At 41.8% G+C, this 19,033-nt stretch overlaps 2 protein-coding genes across 2 annotated transcripts in view; both read left to right on the top strand.

Moving 5' to 3' along the window:
• The window catches only part of LOC122554128 (calcium-activated chloride channel regulator 4-like), a 13,342-nt gene extending 5,408 nt beyond the window's left edge, over positions 1-7,934 (top strand). Inside the window, exons 2-3 of the mRNA XM_043698675.1 lie at positions 5,263-5,499; positions 7,160-7,934. Of these exons, the coding sequence (XP_043554610.1) occupies positions 5,263-5,499; positions 7,160-7,662 (740 nt within the window). The 3' untranslated portion in view covers positions 7,663-7,934. The remainder of the gene's footprint in view (positions 1-5,262; positions 5,500-7,159) is intronic.
• Positions 7,935-18,566: 10,632 nt separating this feature from the next.
• LOC122554127 (calcium-activated chloride channel regulator 1-like) overlaps positions 18,567-19,033 on the top strand; it is a 104,356-nt gene continuing 103,889 nt past the window's right edge. The window contains exon 1 of the mRNA XM_043698672.1: positions 18,567-18,801. Within this exon, the coding sequence (XP_043554607.1) occupies positions 18,640-18,801 (162 nt within the window). The 5' untranslated portion in view covers positions 18,567-18,639. The remainder of the gene's footprint in view (positions 18,802-19,033) is intronic.

Below are 19,033 nucleotides of genomic sequence, written 5' to 3'. Positions count from 1 at the left end.
TGGTTAGGCCACTGTTGGAATATTGCGTGCAATTCTGGTCTCCTTCCTATCGGAAAGATGTTGTGAAACTTGAAAGGGTTCAGAAAAGATTTACAAGGATGTTGCCAGGGTTGGAGGATCTGAGCTGAAGGGAGAGACTGAACAGGCTGGGGCTGTTTTCCCTGGAGCGTTAGAGGCTGAGGGGTGACTTTATAGAGGTTTACAAAATTATGAGGGGCATGGATAGGATAAATAGACAAAGTCTTTTCCCTGGGGTCAGGGAGTCCAGAACTAGAGAGCGTAGGTTTAGGCTGAGAGAGGAAAGATATAAAAGAGACCTTAGGGGCAACTTTTTCACGCAGAGGGTGGTACACGTATGGAATGAGCTGCCAGAGGATGTGGTGGAGGCTGGTACAATTGCAACTTTTAAGAGGCATTTGGATGGGTATATGAATAGGAAGAGTTTGAAGGGATATAGGCCGGGTGCTAGCAGGTGGGACTAGATTGGGTTGGGATATCTGGTCTGCATGGACGGGTTGGACCGAAGGGTCTGTTTCCGTGCTGTACATCTCTATGACTGTATGACTCTAACATCCATCCAATTGGCAGGAGACCAGAATTGGACGCAATATTCCAGAAGTCGCCGAAGCAACTTCCTGGACCACCGCAACATCACCTTCTAACTCCTACACTCAATACTCTGGTCAATAAAGGAAAGCATACCAAATGCCTTCTTCACTATCATATCTACCTGTGACTCGACTTTCAAGCAACTATGACCTGCACTCCAAGGTCTCTTTGTTCAGCAACACTCCCTTGGACCTTACCATTACGTTTATAAGTCCTGCTAAGATTTGCTTTTCTAAAATGCAGAACCTCACATTTATCTAAACTGAACTCCATCTTCCACTCTTCAACCCATTGGCCCATCTGATCAAAATCCTGTTGTACTCTGAGGTCACCTTTTCACTGTCCACTATACCTCCAATTTTGGTGTCATCTGCAAACTTATTAACTATACCTCCAATGTTCACATCCAAATCATTTATATAAGTAATGAAAAGTAGTGGACCCAACACCAATCCTTGGTCACAGTCTTCCAGTCTGAAAAGCAACCCTCCACAACCATTTTTTGTATTCTACCTTTGAGCCTGTTCTATATCCAAATAGTTAGTTCTCCCTCTCTTCCGTGAGATCTATCCTTGCTAACCAGTCCCCCACAGGGAACCATGTTGAATGCCTTACTTAAGTCCATGTAGATCATGTCCACCGCTCTGCCCTCATCAATCACCTTCGTCACTTTTTTTAAAAATTCAATCAAGTTTGTGAGACATGATTTCCCACGCACAAAGCCATGCTGACTATCCATAATCAGTCCTTGCCTTTACAAATACATGTACATCCTGTCCCTCAGGATTCCCTCCAACAACTTGCCCACCACCAATGCCAGGCTCACCAGTCTATAGTTCCCTTACTTTCCTTACCATATTTCTTTAAATAATAGTACCACATTTGCCAATCTCCATTCTTCTGGCACCTCAACTGTGACTATCAATGATACAAATATCTCAGCAAGGGGCCCAGCAACCACCTCCCTCGTTTGCCATAGAGTTCTAGGGCCCACCTAATCAGATCCAAGGGTTTTATCCACTTTTATGCATTTCAAGACATCCAGCATCTCCTCCTCCGTAATGTGGACATTTTTCAAGATGTCACCATCTATTTCCCCACATTCTATACCTCCCATGTCCTTCTCCACAGTAAAGGTTGATGCAAAATATTCATTTAGTATCTCCCGCTGCTCCTGCAGCTCCACACTTTGGCTGCCCCGATCTTTTTTTTACAGCGCATTACAGGCCCTCGACGTTGCACCGACCTGTGAAACCAACCTGAAGCCCATCCATTCTAAACTATTCCATTTTTATCCATATCTTTATCCAATGACCATTTAAATGTCCTTAAAGTTGGTGAGTCTACTTCTGTTACAGGCAGTGCGTTCCACGCCCCTACTACTCTCTGAGTAAAGAAACTACCTCTGACATCTGTCCTATACCTATCACCCCTCAATTTAAACTATGGCCCCTCGTGCTGGTCACCATCATCTGAGGAAAAAGGCTCCCACGTCCACCCTATCTAATCCTCTGATGATCTAATATGTCTCAATTAAGTCACCTCTCAACCTTCTTCTCTCTAACAAAAACAGCCCCAAATCCCTCAGCCTTTCCTCATAAGACCTTCCCTCCATAACAGGCAAAATCCTAGTAAATCTCCTCTGAAACCTTTCCAAAGCTTCCACATCCTTCCTATAATGCGGTGACCAGAACTGTACCCAATACTCCAAATGTGACCACAACAGAGTTTTGTACAGCTATAACATGATCTCATGGCTCTGAAACTCAGTCCCTCTACTAATAAAAGCCAAGACACCATATGCCTTCTTAACAACACTATCAACGTGGGTGGCAACTTTCAGGGATCTATGCACATGAACACCGAGATCTCTCTGCTCATCTACACTACCAAGAATCTAACTATTAGCCCAGTACTCTGTATTCCTGTTGCTCTTTCCAAAGTGAATCACCTCACACTTCTCCACATTAAACCTTCTCTCCTTAGTTACCCTTTTGTCCTGAATGTAATCATAAAAACCTTTGGATTTTCCTTTACGCTATTTGTTCCCTTTTTGCCCTCCTGATTTCCCTCTTAAGTGTTTTTCTACTGCCTTTACACTTGTCTAAGGATTCACTCGATCTCTCCTGTCCATACTTGTCAAAGGCTTTCTTCTTCATCTGAACCAAATCCTCAATTTCTCTAGTTGTCCATCACCTCCTCCTCTGTAATACACACTACACCGACCCGTCTTTCCTTTCATCCTGACAGGAATATACTGTCTCTGGGCTCTCATTATCTCATTTCTGAAGGCTTCCCATTTTCCAGCTGTCCCTTTACCTGCGAACCTCTGCTTCCAATCAGCTTTTCAAAGTTCTTGCCTAATACTGTCAAAATTAGCCTTCCTCCAAGTTAGAACTTCATCTTTTAGATCTGGTCTATCCTTTTCCATAACTAATAGAATTATGATCGCTGGCTCCAAAGTGCTCCGCCACTGACACCTCAGTCACCTCCCCTGCCTTATTTCCCAAGAGTAGGTCAAGTTTTGCACCTTCTCTAGTAGGTACATCCACATACTGAATCAGAAAATGTTCTTGTACTCACTTAACAAATTCCTCTCCATCTAAACCCTTAACACTATGGCAATCCCAGTCTATGTTTGGAAAGTTAAAATCCCCTACCCTATTATTCTTACAGAATAGCTGAGATCTGCTTACATGTTTGTTTCTCAATTTCCCTCTGACTATTAGGGGGTCTATAATACAATCCCAATAAGGTGATCATCCCTTTCTTATTTCTCAGTTCCACCCAAATAACTTCCCTGGATGTATTGAAATAAATGCAGTTTAATTTAGCAGTGTTACCTTGTTGTCTGCTTTGTTCCTTCCTGCCCTGTCTGTTTTACTCACTCCTTTTCCCAACTGTACCAGTCTCAGGTTAATCCCTTTTTTATCTCCCTCAGTCCTACCACCCCTCCCCCCTGCATCTTACTCGTTTAAATCCTCTGAGCAGTTCCAGCAAATCTTCTTGCCAGTATAGTCGTCCCCTTCCAATTCATGTGCAATCCATCCTTCTTGAACAAATCACTCCTACTCCAGAAGAGTTTCCAATGATCCAAAAATGTGAATCCTTCTCTCTTGCACCAACTCCTCAGCCATGCATTCATCTGCTCTATCCTCCTATTCCTGCCCTCACTATCCCATAGTACCGGGAATAATCCAGATATTACTAATTTCAAGGACCTCCTTTTTAAATTCTTGCCTAACTTTCTATATTCTCCCTTCAGAATATTGTCCTTTTCCCTTCATATGTCGTTGGTTCCCATGTGTGTAATGACCTCCTGCTGGTCCCTCTGCCCTTTGAGAACATTGTGCATCCTTTCTGAGACATCCTTGATCCTGGTACCAGGGAAGCAACACACCATTCTGATTTTTTAAATCTGTTGGCCACAGAAGTGTCTGTCTGCATCTCTGACTAGAGAGTCCCCTAACACAATCGATCACTTAGTACCCGATGTACCCCTCATTACATTACTGCCTGTCTCAATATCAGAAACTTAGCTGTTCATGGTACACTCCCCCGAGAGTCTATCACTCCTGACATTTTCCAAAACACCATACTTGTTTGAGATGGGGTTAGTCACAGAAGACTCCTGCACTATCTGCTTACTTATCCCTCCTACATTTCCTGGAGTCAATCCTCCACCTGACTGTATCTGCAGCTTTTCTCCCTTCCTATAACCCCCAACCATCGCACCCCCTTAGATCTTGTAAATTCCTCATTGCCTCTAACTGTCGCTCCAACCAATCCATTCAATCTGATACAATTGACAACCAAAGACATTTCCTGCAGACATAATCACCACTAACATGGAAACTCTGACTAAATAGGAAGAGCATATCACTCTACTAACGGCCACCTTTGTTCCTTCACAATCTACAGACCGAGAAAATAGCACCGTCTTATTACTACAGAAAAAAAAACACTACTCTAGGCTAACTTAATACTTATGGCTTATGTTTTTAAAACTTAACCAAGAGACGGATCTCAATACTGACTAATGTAGATGTACAGTAAGGCTACAATTAAAAGCTATGCACTCACCTGTTCATGTGCTGTGAAATCTCCCATACAGGTTCCTCCAAGATCAGTTGTGAATTTTGCTGTTTGTTAAGGTTTCCTCGATGCACTCTGACGTCAAAGTGCAATAAATGCACTATTTAATCACATCCTGCAACTACATAAAGCAATTGAATTATTTGCATCTATTACAATTATTTCCACAAGATAAGTTGAGCTGGGGATGATCCTTGGATTCATTTGATCTGACCCTTCAAGGATATGAATCTGCTGCAGGAGATTATTCTAAACTTGCAGACAGGCTGATTGGCTGAGATTTTGCTCTGGTAATGACACTGAAATTGTCAGTGTTCACATCAAAGGCCCATTGACATTGATACCAACCCCTCCTTAACAGTTCTGTGGGTGTAACTACATTACATGGATTGGGCAGTTCTAAAAGGCAGCTGGCCATCCCTTTCTCTGGGGCAATTAGGAATGGGCAAATAGTAATGGCTTTGCGCCAACAATCGCATCTGAAGGATAAATGTTAAAAATCAACTTCCAAATATTTTGCCCCTTTCTGAAATGTGTCTTTCTTCACTTTTCTCGCAGGTCAAATTCACCCCAACCCACCAAAGCCTCCAGTGGACCGTAACGATTCTCAGATACAATTGGGAAGCTTCAATAGAGTGAAAACAGCGGGAGCATGTGTTGTTAGTCAGGTTCCTCCCGGACCTCCCTCTGACGTGTTTCCCCCAAGTAAAATTAATGATCTTCGGGCAGCAATTGTTGGAGACGCAATACAACTGAAATGGACAGCTCCAGGCGATGACTTAGATCAAGGAACAGGTAATTTAAATTATACTTCAATACATACATTGGGAGAGATCCCATTGCTGAGTTTTCAGCCCATTTTAAGTCTCGTTGCCTCCATCACATCATCAATCAGTTGGTCAGTCGGTTTCATTGTTTAACTGGGAATAGGGTGTGACTTTTGCAATTTGTGAAATTTTTGTTGCATTGTACTCATTTAGCATTTCTTAAACATTATATTACAAGTGAATGACCGTACTTTAAACTGAAATCTTTAAGTTTCGTTACCTTTGTTTCAAAAGATGTTATCATAGAATCCTTGTAGTGTTGTTAGAGGCCATTCAGCCCATTGAGTCTACACTGAGTGTCTAAAGAACATCCCACCCAGCCCATGCCCCCTACCCGTGGTAGAGGTTGGTACAATTACAACATTTAAACGGTACCTGGATGGTTATATGAATAGGAAGTGTTAGAGGGATATCGGCCAAATGCTGGCAAATTAATTTGGGATATCTGGTCAGCATGGATGAGCTGGACCGAAGGATCTGTTTCTGTGTTGTACATCTCTATGACTCTATGAGTGGGGTGCTCTTGCATCCTTATTCTTGTGACTGTCAAAGATGGGCAAGTCTTGACAATGAGCACTGTCATGTGTGTGACGGTCAGGCATCCCAGTCAAGCTCCTTCCAATATCCACACTTTCAGGGAACATTTGCTTGTGGCTCAGCCTATAATCCATTCCTACCCAATGTACCAATTCCCCACTGAGTGAAAATTGAGACCATGACATTGACTCGCAATTTCTTGGGTGTCTTTGTGTTACTCCCCTAGGCCACCCAACTGTACAATTAGATATTGTGAAGGGCATGTTCCTGAGCATGAAACACTCAGACCACTTACACAAATACCATTGTATTTTCTGGAATACTCAAGGCAATCAAATTATAATGGGGATGGGTAGACTTAAAATATTGAATGGGAGACCATAATAAGACAATGAAGAAATAGGAACAGCAGCAGGCCATTCAGCGGCTGAAACCAGCTACACCATTAAATAAAGTTGTGGCTGATCCAATATTCCTCACCTCCACTTTCCTGCAATTTTCCCATAACCCTGGATTCCCTTCCTGATCAAACCTTAAACAGACACCAGAACTCCGACCCCGGAGCATTCTGTGGCAAGGAGATCCAAAGACACCCAACCCTCAGAGAAAACAAAATTCCTCTTTGTCTCAGTCTTAAATTGGTGTGCTTTTATTCTGAGACAATAACCTCTGGTTTCTAGACTCTCGCGTGAGGGGAAACATTTAACAAACACTTACCCTGCCAGGCCGCTTAAGTATCCTAAATGTTTCAATGGTATTATATTTCATTCCTCTAAGCACCTGTGAGTAGAATTCCAAACTATTCAACTTTTGCTCATCAGCCAATTCCTCGACATCAGGGATCATCTTGGTGAACTTTCTCTGAGCTACCTTAATGAAATAAAATCTTTGCTTTAATAAGGAAGAGTCTGAATGAGATATAAAGAATTGTTCGGCTGAATGGTCTTCTCTTGTTCCTGTATTTTTAAACCTCTCAGTTTAGCTCCTTATTACCATTTGCCTCACTTAAGTATTCAGCAAACCTGGCAGTGTGTAAGAGGATAACATCAAGAGCCTGAATAATACATTGACTTGCTTTTCCTTTCTTGTAGCTTCCTTTTACGAAATAAAGTTCAGCAAAAGCTTCGCACAGCTGAGGGATGACTTTCCAAATGCTCAAAGTGTAAGCACCACAGACCTGAAGCCAAAGGTGGCTAACTCAGAGGAATCATTCACAGTATCTCAGAACATCGAGTTGAAAAATGGGACAGTAATCTACTTTGCAATTCGGGCATTTGATAAAGGAAACCAGTCTTCGGCCTTATCGAATATAGCGCAAGCTGCTTTAATTTTGGCTAGTCCACCTCCCACATTACAACCAACCCAGTCTTCCAAGCCAACCCAATCTTCCCAGGCAACACAATCTTCCCAAACAACCCAATCTTCCCAGGCAACACAATCTTTCCAACCAACTCAACCTCATAATAGTGTAGTCATTAACATTTCAGAAATTCTTGTTATTGTTGGTATTGTTGTCATTGTTGTCTCCTTGATCATTTCCATCACTGTATGTGTTGTGACTAAAAAACGTCAGGGCAGAGTATCACCCAGTTAGAAAATGTACAGCTAAAGCCAGAGATAGTCAGCAACATCATCAAAATTCAACAACATTCAATTTATCACGGTGCAATTTAATTCATGTTCAAAATTTGTGGTCAAAAAAGTTGAAGTTTACGTGAATATTGAGCATTCCTCCTGATGTTGAGTTGAGATTGTGTCACATCAAACAGTAATGGTGTTTAAATCCAACCTGTACAAATTAAATGTACAAGTAAAGTGTCTTTCTGTAAAAGGACTGACAGAATCTAATAAAGTTTTGCTGGGCAATATGAGATTTGAGCTGATTCTTTATCCTTTACTGATGTTTCATTTTCCTGCCTGTGGTTGGAACCTCATATTGTTTCCATTTGACCAAAGAAAATTTGCCACCAACTTCAATATGAATCCATTTTGGGGCCAGCAGGGACATCAGCCGATGGAAGGCCGCAATTTAAAACTGGAAGCTCCTCATTCTGAGTCCCAATTTAAATCTTGGTCCTTCAGGAACACTTTAATCAGGAAGACACATTTCTGTCATTGAGAGATAGAGTCACACAGCACGGAGACAGACCCTTCGGTCCAACCAGTCCAGGCCGAACAGAGTCCCAAACTAAATTAGTCCCACCTGCCTGCTCCGGGCCCATATCCCTCCAAACATTTCCTATTCATGTAGTTATCCAAATGTCTTTTAAATGTTGTAATTGTACCCACATCCACCACTTCCACAGGAAGTTATTTCCACATGTGAACCACCGTCTCTGTAAAATATTTGCCTCATGTCTTTTTTAAATCTCTCCCCTCTAACTTTAACAATGTGCCCAATAGTTTTGAAATCCATCATCCTAGGGAAAAGACGATTACAATTTACTCTATCTATTCCCCTCATTATTTTATCAGCTTCTATCAGGTCACCTCTCAGCCTCCGACCCTCCAGTGAAAAAAGACCCAGCCTCTTCAGCCTTTCTTTAATACTCAAAGCTTTCATACCTGGAAGCATCCTGATGAATCCCTCCTGAACCCTGTCCAGCTTGGTAGTATCCTTCCTCTACCTGGGTGATCAGAACTGGACACAATATGCCAGTAGAGGCCTTACCAATGTCATGTACAACCTCAACAGGACTTCCCAACTCCGATACTCAAAGGATTGAGCAATGAAGGCAAGCAGAGTTTATATCTTGCTAATGGATTTTAGTTTTTGGAGGACTGTGACAAGGCCTTTTCAAGCGTCTGATTAGATGCAATTCAACAGAAGAAATGATTTGGATTCACATTATGTATTACTCCCTCCTCCAAACTATTCCAGGGCCTGTTTCCACACTGTAGGGAATCTAATCTAATAAAAAGAAAAAGAAATTCCTAATTGCTTCTGATGCAAATGATCATTGAGAGGTGCAGTGTCTGAGAGGTGACAAGGCAGATCTCAACCAAAAAACACAACGAAAGAAGAGAAGACTTGTATTTAAATAATTATTGGCATGATCACAGAATGTCCCAAAGGACTTTGCAGCTAAGTAAGCCATTTTGAAACATCAATACAAGTAGGCAATGAATGCTTTAAATCTTGCTTTTCAATATTTTTGCAGAATTATTCCATTCACGTATCCCATTGATGTCATTTATTTGTAATGAAGGTGCAGCTGCAATTTACTTATCATTGCTTTTCACAGAATCATACAGGAGAAAAAAGGCCATTCAGCCCATCGGCTTTGTGCCACCAAAGTGAGACTAAATCTATAGAATCCCTACAGTCAGGATGCAGGCCATTCAGCCCATTGAATCCACACGGACCCCCAAAAAGCCTTCCATCCAAACCCATCCTATCCCTGCTTTATCCCCATGGCTAATCCACATAGACTGCACACCCCTGGACAATATAGGCAATTGAGCATGGTCAATCAACCTAACTTGCACATCTTTGGACTATGGGAGGAAACCAGATCACCCAGAGGAACTCCATGCAGAAATAGGTGAATGTGCCCACTCCACATAGACAAGTTGCCTAAGGCTGGAATCAAACTTCGGTCCCTGGTGCTGTGAGGCAGCAGTGCTACCCACTGAGCTACCATGCCCACCCCACTTTCCAGCACTCGGCTCACAGCCTTGACTTTTATGATGATGCATTGCACCCTTTAAACCCCTCTAAAACAATGACGTTTGGTATGTTTTCCGTTATTGGTCAGAGCATTGCGTATAGGAGTTGGGAGGTCATGTTGGTTAGGCCACTTTTGGAATACTGTGTGCAATTCTGGTCTCCTTTCTATGGAAAAGATGTGAAACTTAAAAGGGTTCCAAAAAGATTTATGAGGGTTTTGTCAGGGTTGGAGGGTTTGAGCTACAGGGAGAGGCTGAATAGGCTAGGGCTGATTTCCCTGGAGTGTTGAAGGCTGAGGGGTGACCTCATAGAGGTTTACAAAACCATGAGGGGCATGGATAGGATAAATAGACAATCTTTTCCCTTCGGTGGGGGGGTGGGGTCCCAAACATAATCCAAATCCTATCCTGCCCAGTACTCCTTTAAAGGCTTTCTTAAAAGCCCCACTAATGGGAGGGGGCTGGGCAGCCAGATAACTAAATGGTTGAGTGCATTTCATGTTTTCATCTTACAGGGAAATGATTACTATTGGAGCAGATTATATACACACACAAACACACACACACGCACACACCACCTAAAATCTTGGCAGCTCTGATTCTGGGGAGGTGTATTTTAATAAAATATTCATTCATGGGATGTGAGCATCCCTGTTTAGGCAAGCATTTATTGCCCAGATTCCTCCCACAGTACAAATATGTGCAGGTTAGGTAGATTGGCCATGCTAAATTGCCTGTACTGTCCATGGATGTGCAGGCTAGGTGGATTAGTAGGGTTACAGGGATGGAGTATGCAGGTGAGATGCTCTTTGGAGAGTCAGTATGGACTCAATTGGTTGAATGGCCTGCTTCCACACTGCAGGGATTCTCTGCTTTGATAATTGTGCTCTGGGTCATATGTAGGCCCAATCAGGTAAGGATGGTCTTTTTAGTGAACCATATGGGTTTTCCTGACAATGAATAATGGATTCATGGTTGTGATTAGACTCTGAATTTCAGATGTTTATTGACTTCAAATGCCACCATTTGTCATGGCAGGATTTGAACCTTGGTTTAAACCCCAGAATGTTACCTTGGTATCTGGATTAACAGTCCAGCGGTCCAGCGGGCCATTGCTCCTGCTGTCATTGTTTTTTGCTATAGCAACTAATGTAATTTAAATTGTGTTAATAAATCTGGAAATAAAACTAATCTCAGTAATAGTCGGCATGTAAATTATCATCGAACATTGTTAAATCCGTCTGGTTCACAGATGTCCTTTTAACAAAGGATCTCTGGCATTCATACCCAGTCTGCTCTACATGTGACTCTAGCCTCACAGCAGTATGGTTGATTCTTAACTATCCTCTGAAATGGTGGGCAGTTAGGGATGGGGATGGCAACAAATGCAGAGCACACCATGAGAACACGATCTTGTGATTTTTAGAGTTGCCACATGTAGTGACTCTTAAACAATTACTAAACATTGTATCTCAGATTAGGCAGCTTTATTTGTAATCTCTTGACTTTAATGCCTGATGAAATCAAATTTCGAAATTTGCACTACTGGCATACTCTCTCAGAGTAATCTAACAAGGAAGTAAAAGACAATTTCTATCCTATTCCAAAGAAAGATTTGCATTTGATTTGCATTTTCCAGCATTACAGGTCATCCCAAACAAATGAAGTACAATTTTTTTTCTTACTGTTGGAAATATACAAACAAGTAAAAGTCAACTCAACTCAAGGAGAGGTGATGGCCAAGTGGTATTATCACTGGATTGTTAATCCAGACCCCCAACGAAGATTCTGGGGACCTGGGTTTGAATCCCACCAAAGCAGGTGGTGGAATAAAAAAAAACCTGAAATTAAGAATCTTGTGATGACCCTGAATCCATTATTGAATGTCAGGGGAAAAACCCATCTGGTTCAGTAATGTCCCTGAGGAAAAGAAGCTGTCATCTAAGGTAATGAGAGGCATAGATAGAGTAGATAACCAGAGATGGTTCCCCCCAGGCAGAAATAGCTGTCTTGAGGAGATATAATTTTGAGGTGATTGGAGGAAGTTATCGGGGAGATGTCAAGGTAGGATCATTACGCAGAGTCGAGAGTGTGTTGCTGGAAAAGCACAAGAAGTCAGGCAGCAGCATCTTTATGCAGAGAATGGTGGGTGAGTGGAATGCACTGCTGGCAGTGATAGTAGAGGCAGAGACATTAGGGACATTTAAGTGACTGCTGGACAAGCACACGGACGGCAGTAAATTGAGGTGTGCGTAGGTTACGTTGATCTTAGATAAATGCTCAGCACAACATTGTGGGCCGAAGGGCCTGTACTGTGCTGTACTGTTCTATGTTCTGTGTTCTTACCTGGTCTGGCCTACATGTGACTGCAGACCCACAACAATGTGGTTGACTCTTAATTGCAGGATGGGCAATAAATGCCATCTTCATCCCATCAATGAACAAAAAAACCAAAATCTTTTCACCCGTGATATGTTGGGTTGAATATAGTAGGCCACACAATAATATAGCGGTGTTCTAACAACCAAAGGCTCCATATAACAGGAATTCAGCAGTAACAACGTAGCCTGCAGTGTTTCTGATAGATGGAAATATTTGTTGCATGCTGGCAAAGTAGCAGTTTGTTTCTGTCTAGACCATGTTTCCCTAAGATTCATTGGATGGGACTGGCCTTTGGTGTGTGTGTTTAAACAAAAATTGAAGAAACACTTTTAAAACTTGGAAACCTGTCATTTCGATTCACAATTTTTTCTGGTCTATTTAAGATAAATTACAGTGCATTTTTTATTGTTAATGTTTTCACAGCACTAAGATTAAAGAACAGGACCATGGTTCAAAGGATCTCCAGGATATGAGAAATGACTTACAAAATGTAGAGGCGTGTTTTACAAAGAGCAAAGAGAAGAATTTTAACATCGTAAAGTGAATTTTTTCATGTAAGTCAGTGTTGCATGCATTAGTGCAAAATGCAATCGGGTCAGTGAAACTGAACATGCTGTAGTATCCAAATTGCAAAAATACATAATTTTCTAGATGAGAGGAGTTTTTGACCAGTGTGATGAACAGATTTCTTTTACCTCATCATCCACACTAGACCTAGAGAATTACCATCTTAAAGAAAAAGAGCGCCGATAAAACTGGCAAGTGTCTACCGATGACTTTCATGTGTCATGTTCCATTTTGGTCAGACAGTAACATGGATAAAATCATTTTCATGTAATTAAAACAAATCAACTTGTATGACATTAGAATTTTGAATACTGCATTTGGGTCATAGAGTCACAGCAGTGCACAGCACACAAACAGACCTTTCAGTTCAACTCATCTATGCTGACCAGATGCTCTAATTTAATCTCATCCCATTTGTCAGCATATGGCCATATCCTTCTAAACCCTTCCCATTCATATACCCATTCAGATGCCTTTTGAATGTTGTAATTGAACCAGCCTCCACCACCACCTCTGATAATTCATTCCATACACACAGCACCCTCTGCATGAAAAGGTTGCTCCTTGGAACCCTTGGTTCCTGTATGTATGTTTGTCATTTTTAGTCATTTATGTAAGCCTTATTTATGTAAAAAAGATTGTTACCTGTACTTTCCAGTTCTCATTTTCCTGACCTCCATAATATCTAGTTTGTCAAACTCCATTTGGTTAATTATTGCATTAATATTATTCAAGCAGTTATTTCAATGTTAGTAAGATGATGAAGGGACTTGACAGTAGTCAAGTGACACCTATTCATTCATAATTATGATGCTCAATTGAGGTTTTGTGAACATATCCTGGCTACAGAATTTGATCCAAGCATTGGCATCAGAGCTGAGTGACAGGGCAAAGCGTAGAGAAACCAACTTTGACATCAGCTGAGTATGACACTATGGAATCCTAGAAATATTGGTTCGTACGTGTCAAAGTGAACACCTTCCAACAGCCAGAACCATAGCGTTAGGCAAAAAGCAAGATGCTTGTGGTTGTTACAGACCAGATAGCGATTGTCCCTTGGACTGTGATATTAGGCCAGACACTTCCAGCTACTTAATTTTAGTAAACATCCTCCCATTAGGATCTCCAATGTGGGGTGGTCCCTGTTGATTCTACAGTTCAGCTCTATTTGCAGCCCCTTGGTAACAACTTCCCGAGCCATCCTTCTGATAGGGCTGTTTCACTTGGAAAAGAGAACTGAGAGGGGATCTGATTCAAGTATTCCAAATTTTGAGGGTTCTGGTCAAAGTCTAGTCACTTCTCATTTCAGTGTGATTTTAATTGATCTATGTTTTCATTTCCCCCATCTTCTCGATCAAGCTATTCTATTGGATGCAAAAAGTGCTCATCTCCAGCAGAAAATAAGCAGGAAGCGTCCTGCAGTTGAAGTTGTTGAAGCGGAGCAAAGTAAGTTGTGTAACGCAGAACACTTCTGCAGCTCTCTCAATGTACTTGCCACGGCAGGCTACATCACTGGACTTCACTACTGGGGGGTTAATGTGAAAGACATTCCTTCCTGGGCTGTGGGGATAGCCTACCAGAGTATTCCACACATGCTTCCAGGAAGCAGACTGGGATCTGAGGAAAACTTGTGGGTGTTTTCTTGCTCGGAAAGGGGCCTTTATTGTGCCCAACATGACACCGAGGTGAGGTATTTCCGCTATGAAAACCAACTGGAGAACATTGGAGTCTAACTGGACTGTGACAGTGACATTCTTGCTGTTTGTGATGCAGAATCGGTGTGGTGTTTGTACATGTTTTATTGTACACTAAAGGAAGTATAAGGAGCTTGAGTTCTGTGGAGTTTGCAATACTTCTAGTGCCTGTGAGAGGGGTTTGACAGGAGACTTGTGATTGTCACTCTCTCTTATTTTGAGGAAGTCTGGATGAAGGCTGAACCCTGTGGGCTGAAATTGTACTTAACAGGGCACTGCCTCCATCATTCGATCCAGCATCCAGAGTGGGATAGTCAGCTACCGAAGACTGTGGAAGAATGGACATCAATAAAGTAATGAACCAGATGGGTCCACCCTGTCTATGGATATTCAGAGACTTGGTAATGTTGGTATCCAGGGCAACGTTATCTCTTTTGGGGACTGTGTTGAACAGATCAATTTGGGGTTACCTTTTGTGCTGACATGAAGTTGCCTTTCTCCCTTCGAGTCCATGTTTATATGCATGCATGCACAATACATATAGAATGAGTTTTAAAATAATTTATGTTTTGATTGTTACTAGTTCTTTAATAAAAGTGTTGTTTGAAGACAGTTGTTGGTATGCTTGCCTTTATTGGTCAGATTATTGAGTATCGGAATTGGGAGGCCATGTTGTGGAAGTACAGACATTGGTTAGCCCGCTTTTGGAATATTGCGTTCAATTCTGGTCTTCCTGCTGTCAGAAAGATGTTGTTAAACTTGTGTTCAAAAAAGATTGACAAGGATGTGGCGAGGGTTGGAGGGTTTGAGCTATAGAGAGAAGCTTAAAAGGCTGGGGCTATTTTCCCTGGAGAGTCTGAGGCTGAGTGATAACCTTATAGAGCTTTATAAAATCATGAGGGGCATAGATAGGGTGAATAGCCAAGGTCGCTCCCCCAGGATAACGGAGTCCAAAACTAGAGGGCACAGGTTGAAGGTGAGAGGGGAACAATTTAAAAGGGACTGAAGGGGCAGCTTTTTCCACACAGAGGGTGGTGCGTGTATGGAATGAGCTGCCAGAGGATGTAGTGGAGGCTGGTACAATTACAATATTTAAAAGGTGTCTGGATGGGTATATGAACAGGAGGGGTTTAGAGGGATGTGGGCCAAATGCTGGCAAATGGGACTGGAATAATTTAGGATATCTGGTTGACATTGATGAGTTGGACCAAAGGATCTTTTTCAGTGCTGTACAGCTCTATGACGTATGACTGTGTAAGTGTAATTCACAGCAGGCTTTGTCATGAACAAGGAGATCACTGCTTATTGCAAGCAAACGTACTCTTTAACAAATGACAACAAAAGTACACGAGTTTGCAGCTTAAAGTATATTTTTTAAATCTCGAAGCTCCACACACTCATCTATCAATAAGACAAACAAAGACAGACAGCTTAACAGAAACATTATAGGTGACAAAATACAGAAGAAAAACAAAAATCTATAGATCAATCCCTAAACTACAAGGGTAGATATTTTCTAAACAACCTGTACTGAGATATTGTTACACATCCTTTGGAGCAGGTGGGACTTGAATTTGGGTCTCCTGGTTCAGAGGTAGGGACACTGCATCACAAGAGTGCCAGACCAAAAAGGGTAGGATGAATTTTTTCTCACACTTCTTTTGATTCTCAGCAATGGTGACATGACATTGTGGCCGAGCAGTGGTCGATGTTTGATTGGGAACTGATCAAGTGGACCTTGGTATTTTTTGTTTTGGAATTCCTTCTCGAGGGGTCAATGGCATTTCTTTTCGTCATTGTTATTTACAGGCTTCTGGATGTGTCTCAATGCACTTTCTTGCAGGATTATGAACCTTCATCTTAAGCTGGTGCAAAAGGCTATTATCATTGTTTGTCATACTGCATAGAAACAAGTCCTTCGGCCCACCTTGTCTGCTGACCAATAAACGCCAAACTACACTAATCCCATTTACCTGAACTTTATCCATAGCCTACTGTCTGGGTTAGTGGTGCTGGAAGAGCACAGCAGTTCAGGCAGCATCCATGGAGCAGTAAAATCGACGTTTCGGGTAAAAGTCCTTCAGCCTACTGTGCCTGTGCATTTTAAGTGCTCATCCAGATGCCTCATAAATATTGTGAGAGCATCTTCCTTCACTAACCCCTCAAACAGGCCATTTTATATTTCTACCAATGTCTAGCTGAAAGTATTTTACATTTGATCGCCTCTCAGCCATTTACTCCTCACCTTAAACTTTTGCCATCTGATCTGAGACACATCTGCCCTGGTTCTACTTGGGCCTTTCATAATTTTGGAAACATATCTGCCCTGGGAAAAAAGTTCTACTTGTTCCTTTCACAATTTTGTATATATCAGTCTGCCCCTCCAACCCTGCCTCCTCTGTCTGAGGGAAGCAAACCCAGCCTATCCAGTCGCCCATCGTAATGGAGAAGTTTCAACCCCGGCAACATCCTGGTGAATCTCCTCCGCAGCCTCTCCAGTACAATCGCATCCTTCCGGTTGTGTGGCAACAAGAACTGCACGCACTATTCCATCTGGAGCTTAACTCTTCTACACTGCAGGTATGTTATATTCAGAGATTCTTGGTACTGCTGTGTCTCCTAAAGTATCCAGCTCACTACATGCAAACGTAACTAAATCTTGTTTAATTGAAGTGTGCACCACAGAACCCCAGTTGACCTTTCGGTTGTAAGAACTCTCGGTATTTTATCAACAGAGTCGCGTGCAACTTCCATTTCCTAGTTTATAGTTCAAAGAAAAAGAAGAGATGTGGTTCCTTACAATGTGCTTTAATATGTTGCCTCACTCAATGCTGAGGAAAATAATTTCTTAAACTTGTTCCAGGGACTTAAATTATTTTAGCTGCTTTCTGTAGAAGCCAGTTGGTTTTCATTGCAATTGTGAGTGTGAACACATTTTTGAAGCTTTTTCTGGAAGTCATTGCTTTTTTTTATTGTTCCTTATAAATGGAACTCATGGGATTTCATATTTCCTGATCAACGATTGGACAATGTGTGGAGGAAAACATGCATTACTTATCTGCAGCACATCCAGGTTCTTTGGGTCAGACATTGTTCAGGAGAAGGTTCAGAGATGATTCACTGCCTGTTATGTTCAAACAGCAACGTACTTTGCAATTTAGTCTGGGCCTCCATATCACCTTTAGAAGTAATATCTTGCCCTCCATTAACCGGAATATTCCTCTAACGGAAGTTGAAGAATTTTTCCCTTTGTATTTACAGTAAACTAAGAGTCAAAGTTGGAGGAGGTCCAAGCTTCTGAGAGTTATAGTATACATGAAAGGAAGTTTATGATTGATTCCTATGATTGCCACAAACTATAATGGGTTAGCTTTAGATTTGCTGACTGCATTTGACCCCAGGTACATGCCCAGATACTATCAGTTTTATTGTACTTCTCTATGAATTTACATAAATTCAACAGTTTAATGTCTCATTTCCACATGGCAAATAGGCTACAGTCTGAACAATACATGGTGGCTGGCCAGCATTTCTTGTTCATCCCAAGCTGCTCTTGAAAGTGTGGTGATAAACCAGCATAAAGTACATTAGCAGAGATTCCACTCTCTGCAACCGTCTCCAATACCAGGTAGTGATATATCCAGAGAGAATGCTCTCAATGGCACACATATAAAAGTTGGCAAGGGTATTCACCGTCATGCCAAATTTCCTCAGCTGCCTGAGGGAGAAGAGACGTTGTTGGGCCTTTGTAACCAGTGCGTCTACATGAAGAGTCCAAGAAAGCTTGCTGTTGATGACCACTCTCAGGAGCTTGACACTCTCCACTCATTCTACCTCTGTGCTGTTAATGTGTAGGGGGCCATGAGTAACATCCGTCGAAAGTCAAGAATGAGTTCCTTGGTTTTGACGGCATTGGGAGCTAGGTTGTTCTCAGTTTTCCAGGTCTTCCACCTTCCTTCTGTAGTCTGTTTCGTCACCATCTGAGATTTGACCGAGTATGGTGGTGTCATCAGTGAACTTGTAAATGGCATTAGTCTGGTATTTAGCGACGCAGTCATGGGTATACAGTGAGTCATGGGAATACAATATTATGCTGTTAAAAAACTGCTGAAGGTGATTTCCTTATTATACAGCATCAGATATAAGTAATAAATGCACAGTTGACCTAAAGTGCTTTGATGCAGATCAATATAAATTGCAGTAACTTCACAGACGTGTTCACTTGGGGACTAAAAGGGTGCTCTGGTTGGATTTCAAAAATGAAATTTGTCAAGATATTTCTCCTCTCCCTTGTGAGCTTGGTTTGTATCTATGCTGTAAGAAGTTCTGATGTGAAACTGGTGAATAATGGTTACGAAAATGTCGTCATTGCTATTAACCCTGGAATACCAGAGGATCGAAAGCTCATTACAAAGATTCAGGTAGGACCAGTAGCTGAATACCTATTGCAATCACTGACTGTGTTTAGTAGTTTTATTTATCATTGATGCTGTCGGTTAAGCAATCGAAAGGGAATTCTTTAACAATCTGACATTTGATGAGCGTTCTTTTGTGACCATCCATGGGCTTGTGTGTTACAGAAACGTCCAACATTTAGCTGTCTCAATCCTGTCATCACACCCAGTTACTCTCTGGCTGGGTCTGCGGTTTAAT

This window comes from Chiloscyllium plagiosum, chromosome 11, assembly GCF_004010195.1.
Source record: "Chiloscyllium plagiosum isolate BGI_BamShark_2017 chromosome 11, ASM401019v2, whole genome shotgun sequence".
NCBI classification, from domain to species: domain Eukaryota; kingdom Metazoa; phylum Chordata; class Chondrichthyes; order Orectolobiformes; family Hemiscylliidae; genus Chiloscyllium; species Chiloscyllium plagiosum.
The sequence above is the reverse complement of the archived record's forward strand: the minus strand, read 5'-3'. Positions and strand labels throughout refer to the sequence as shown.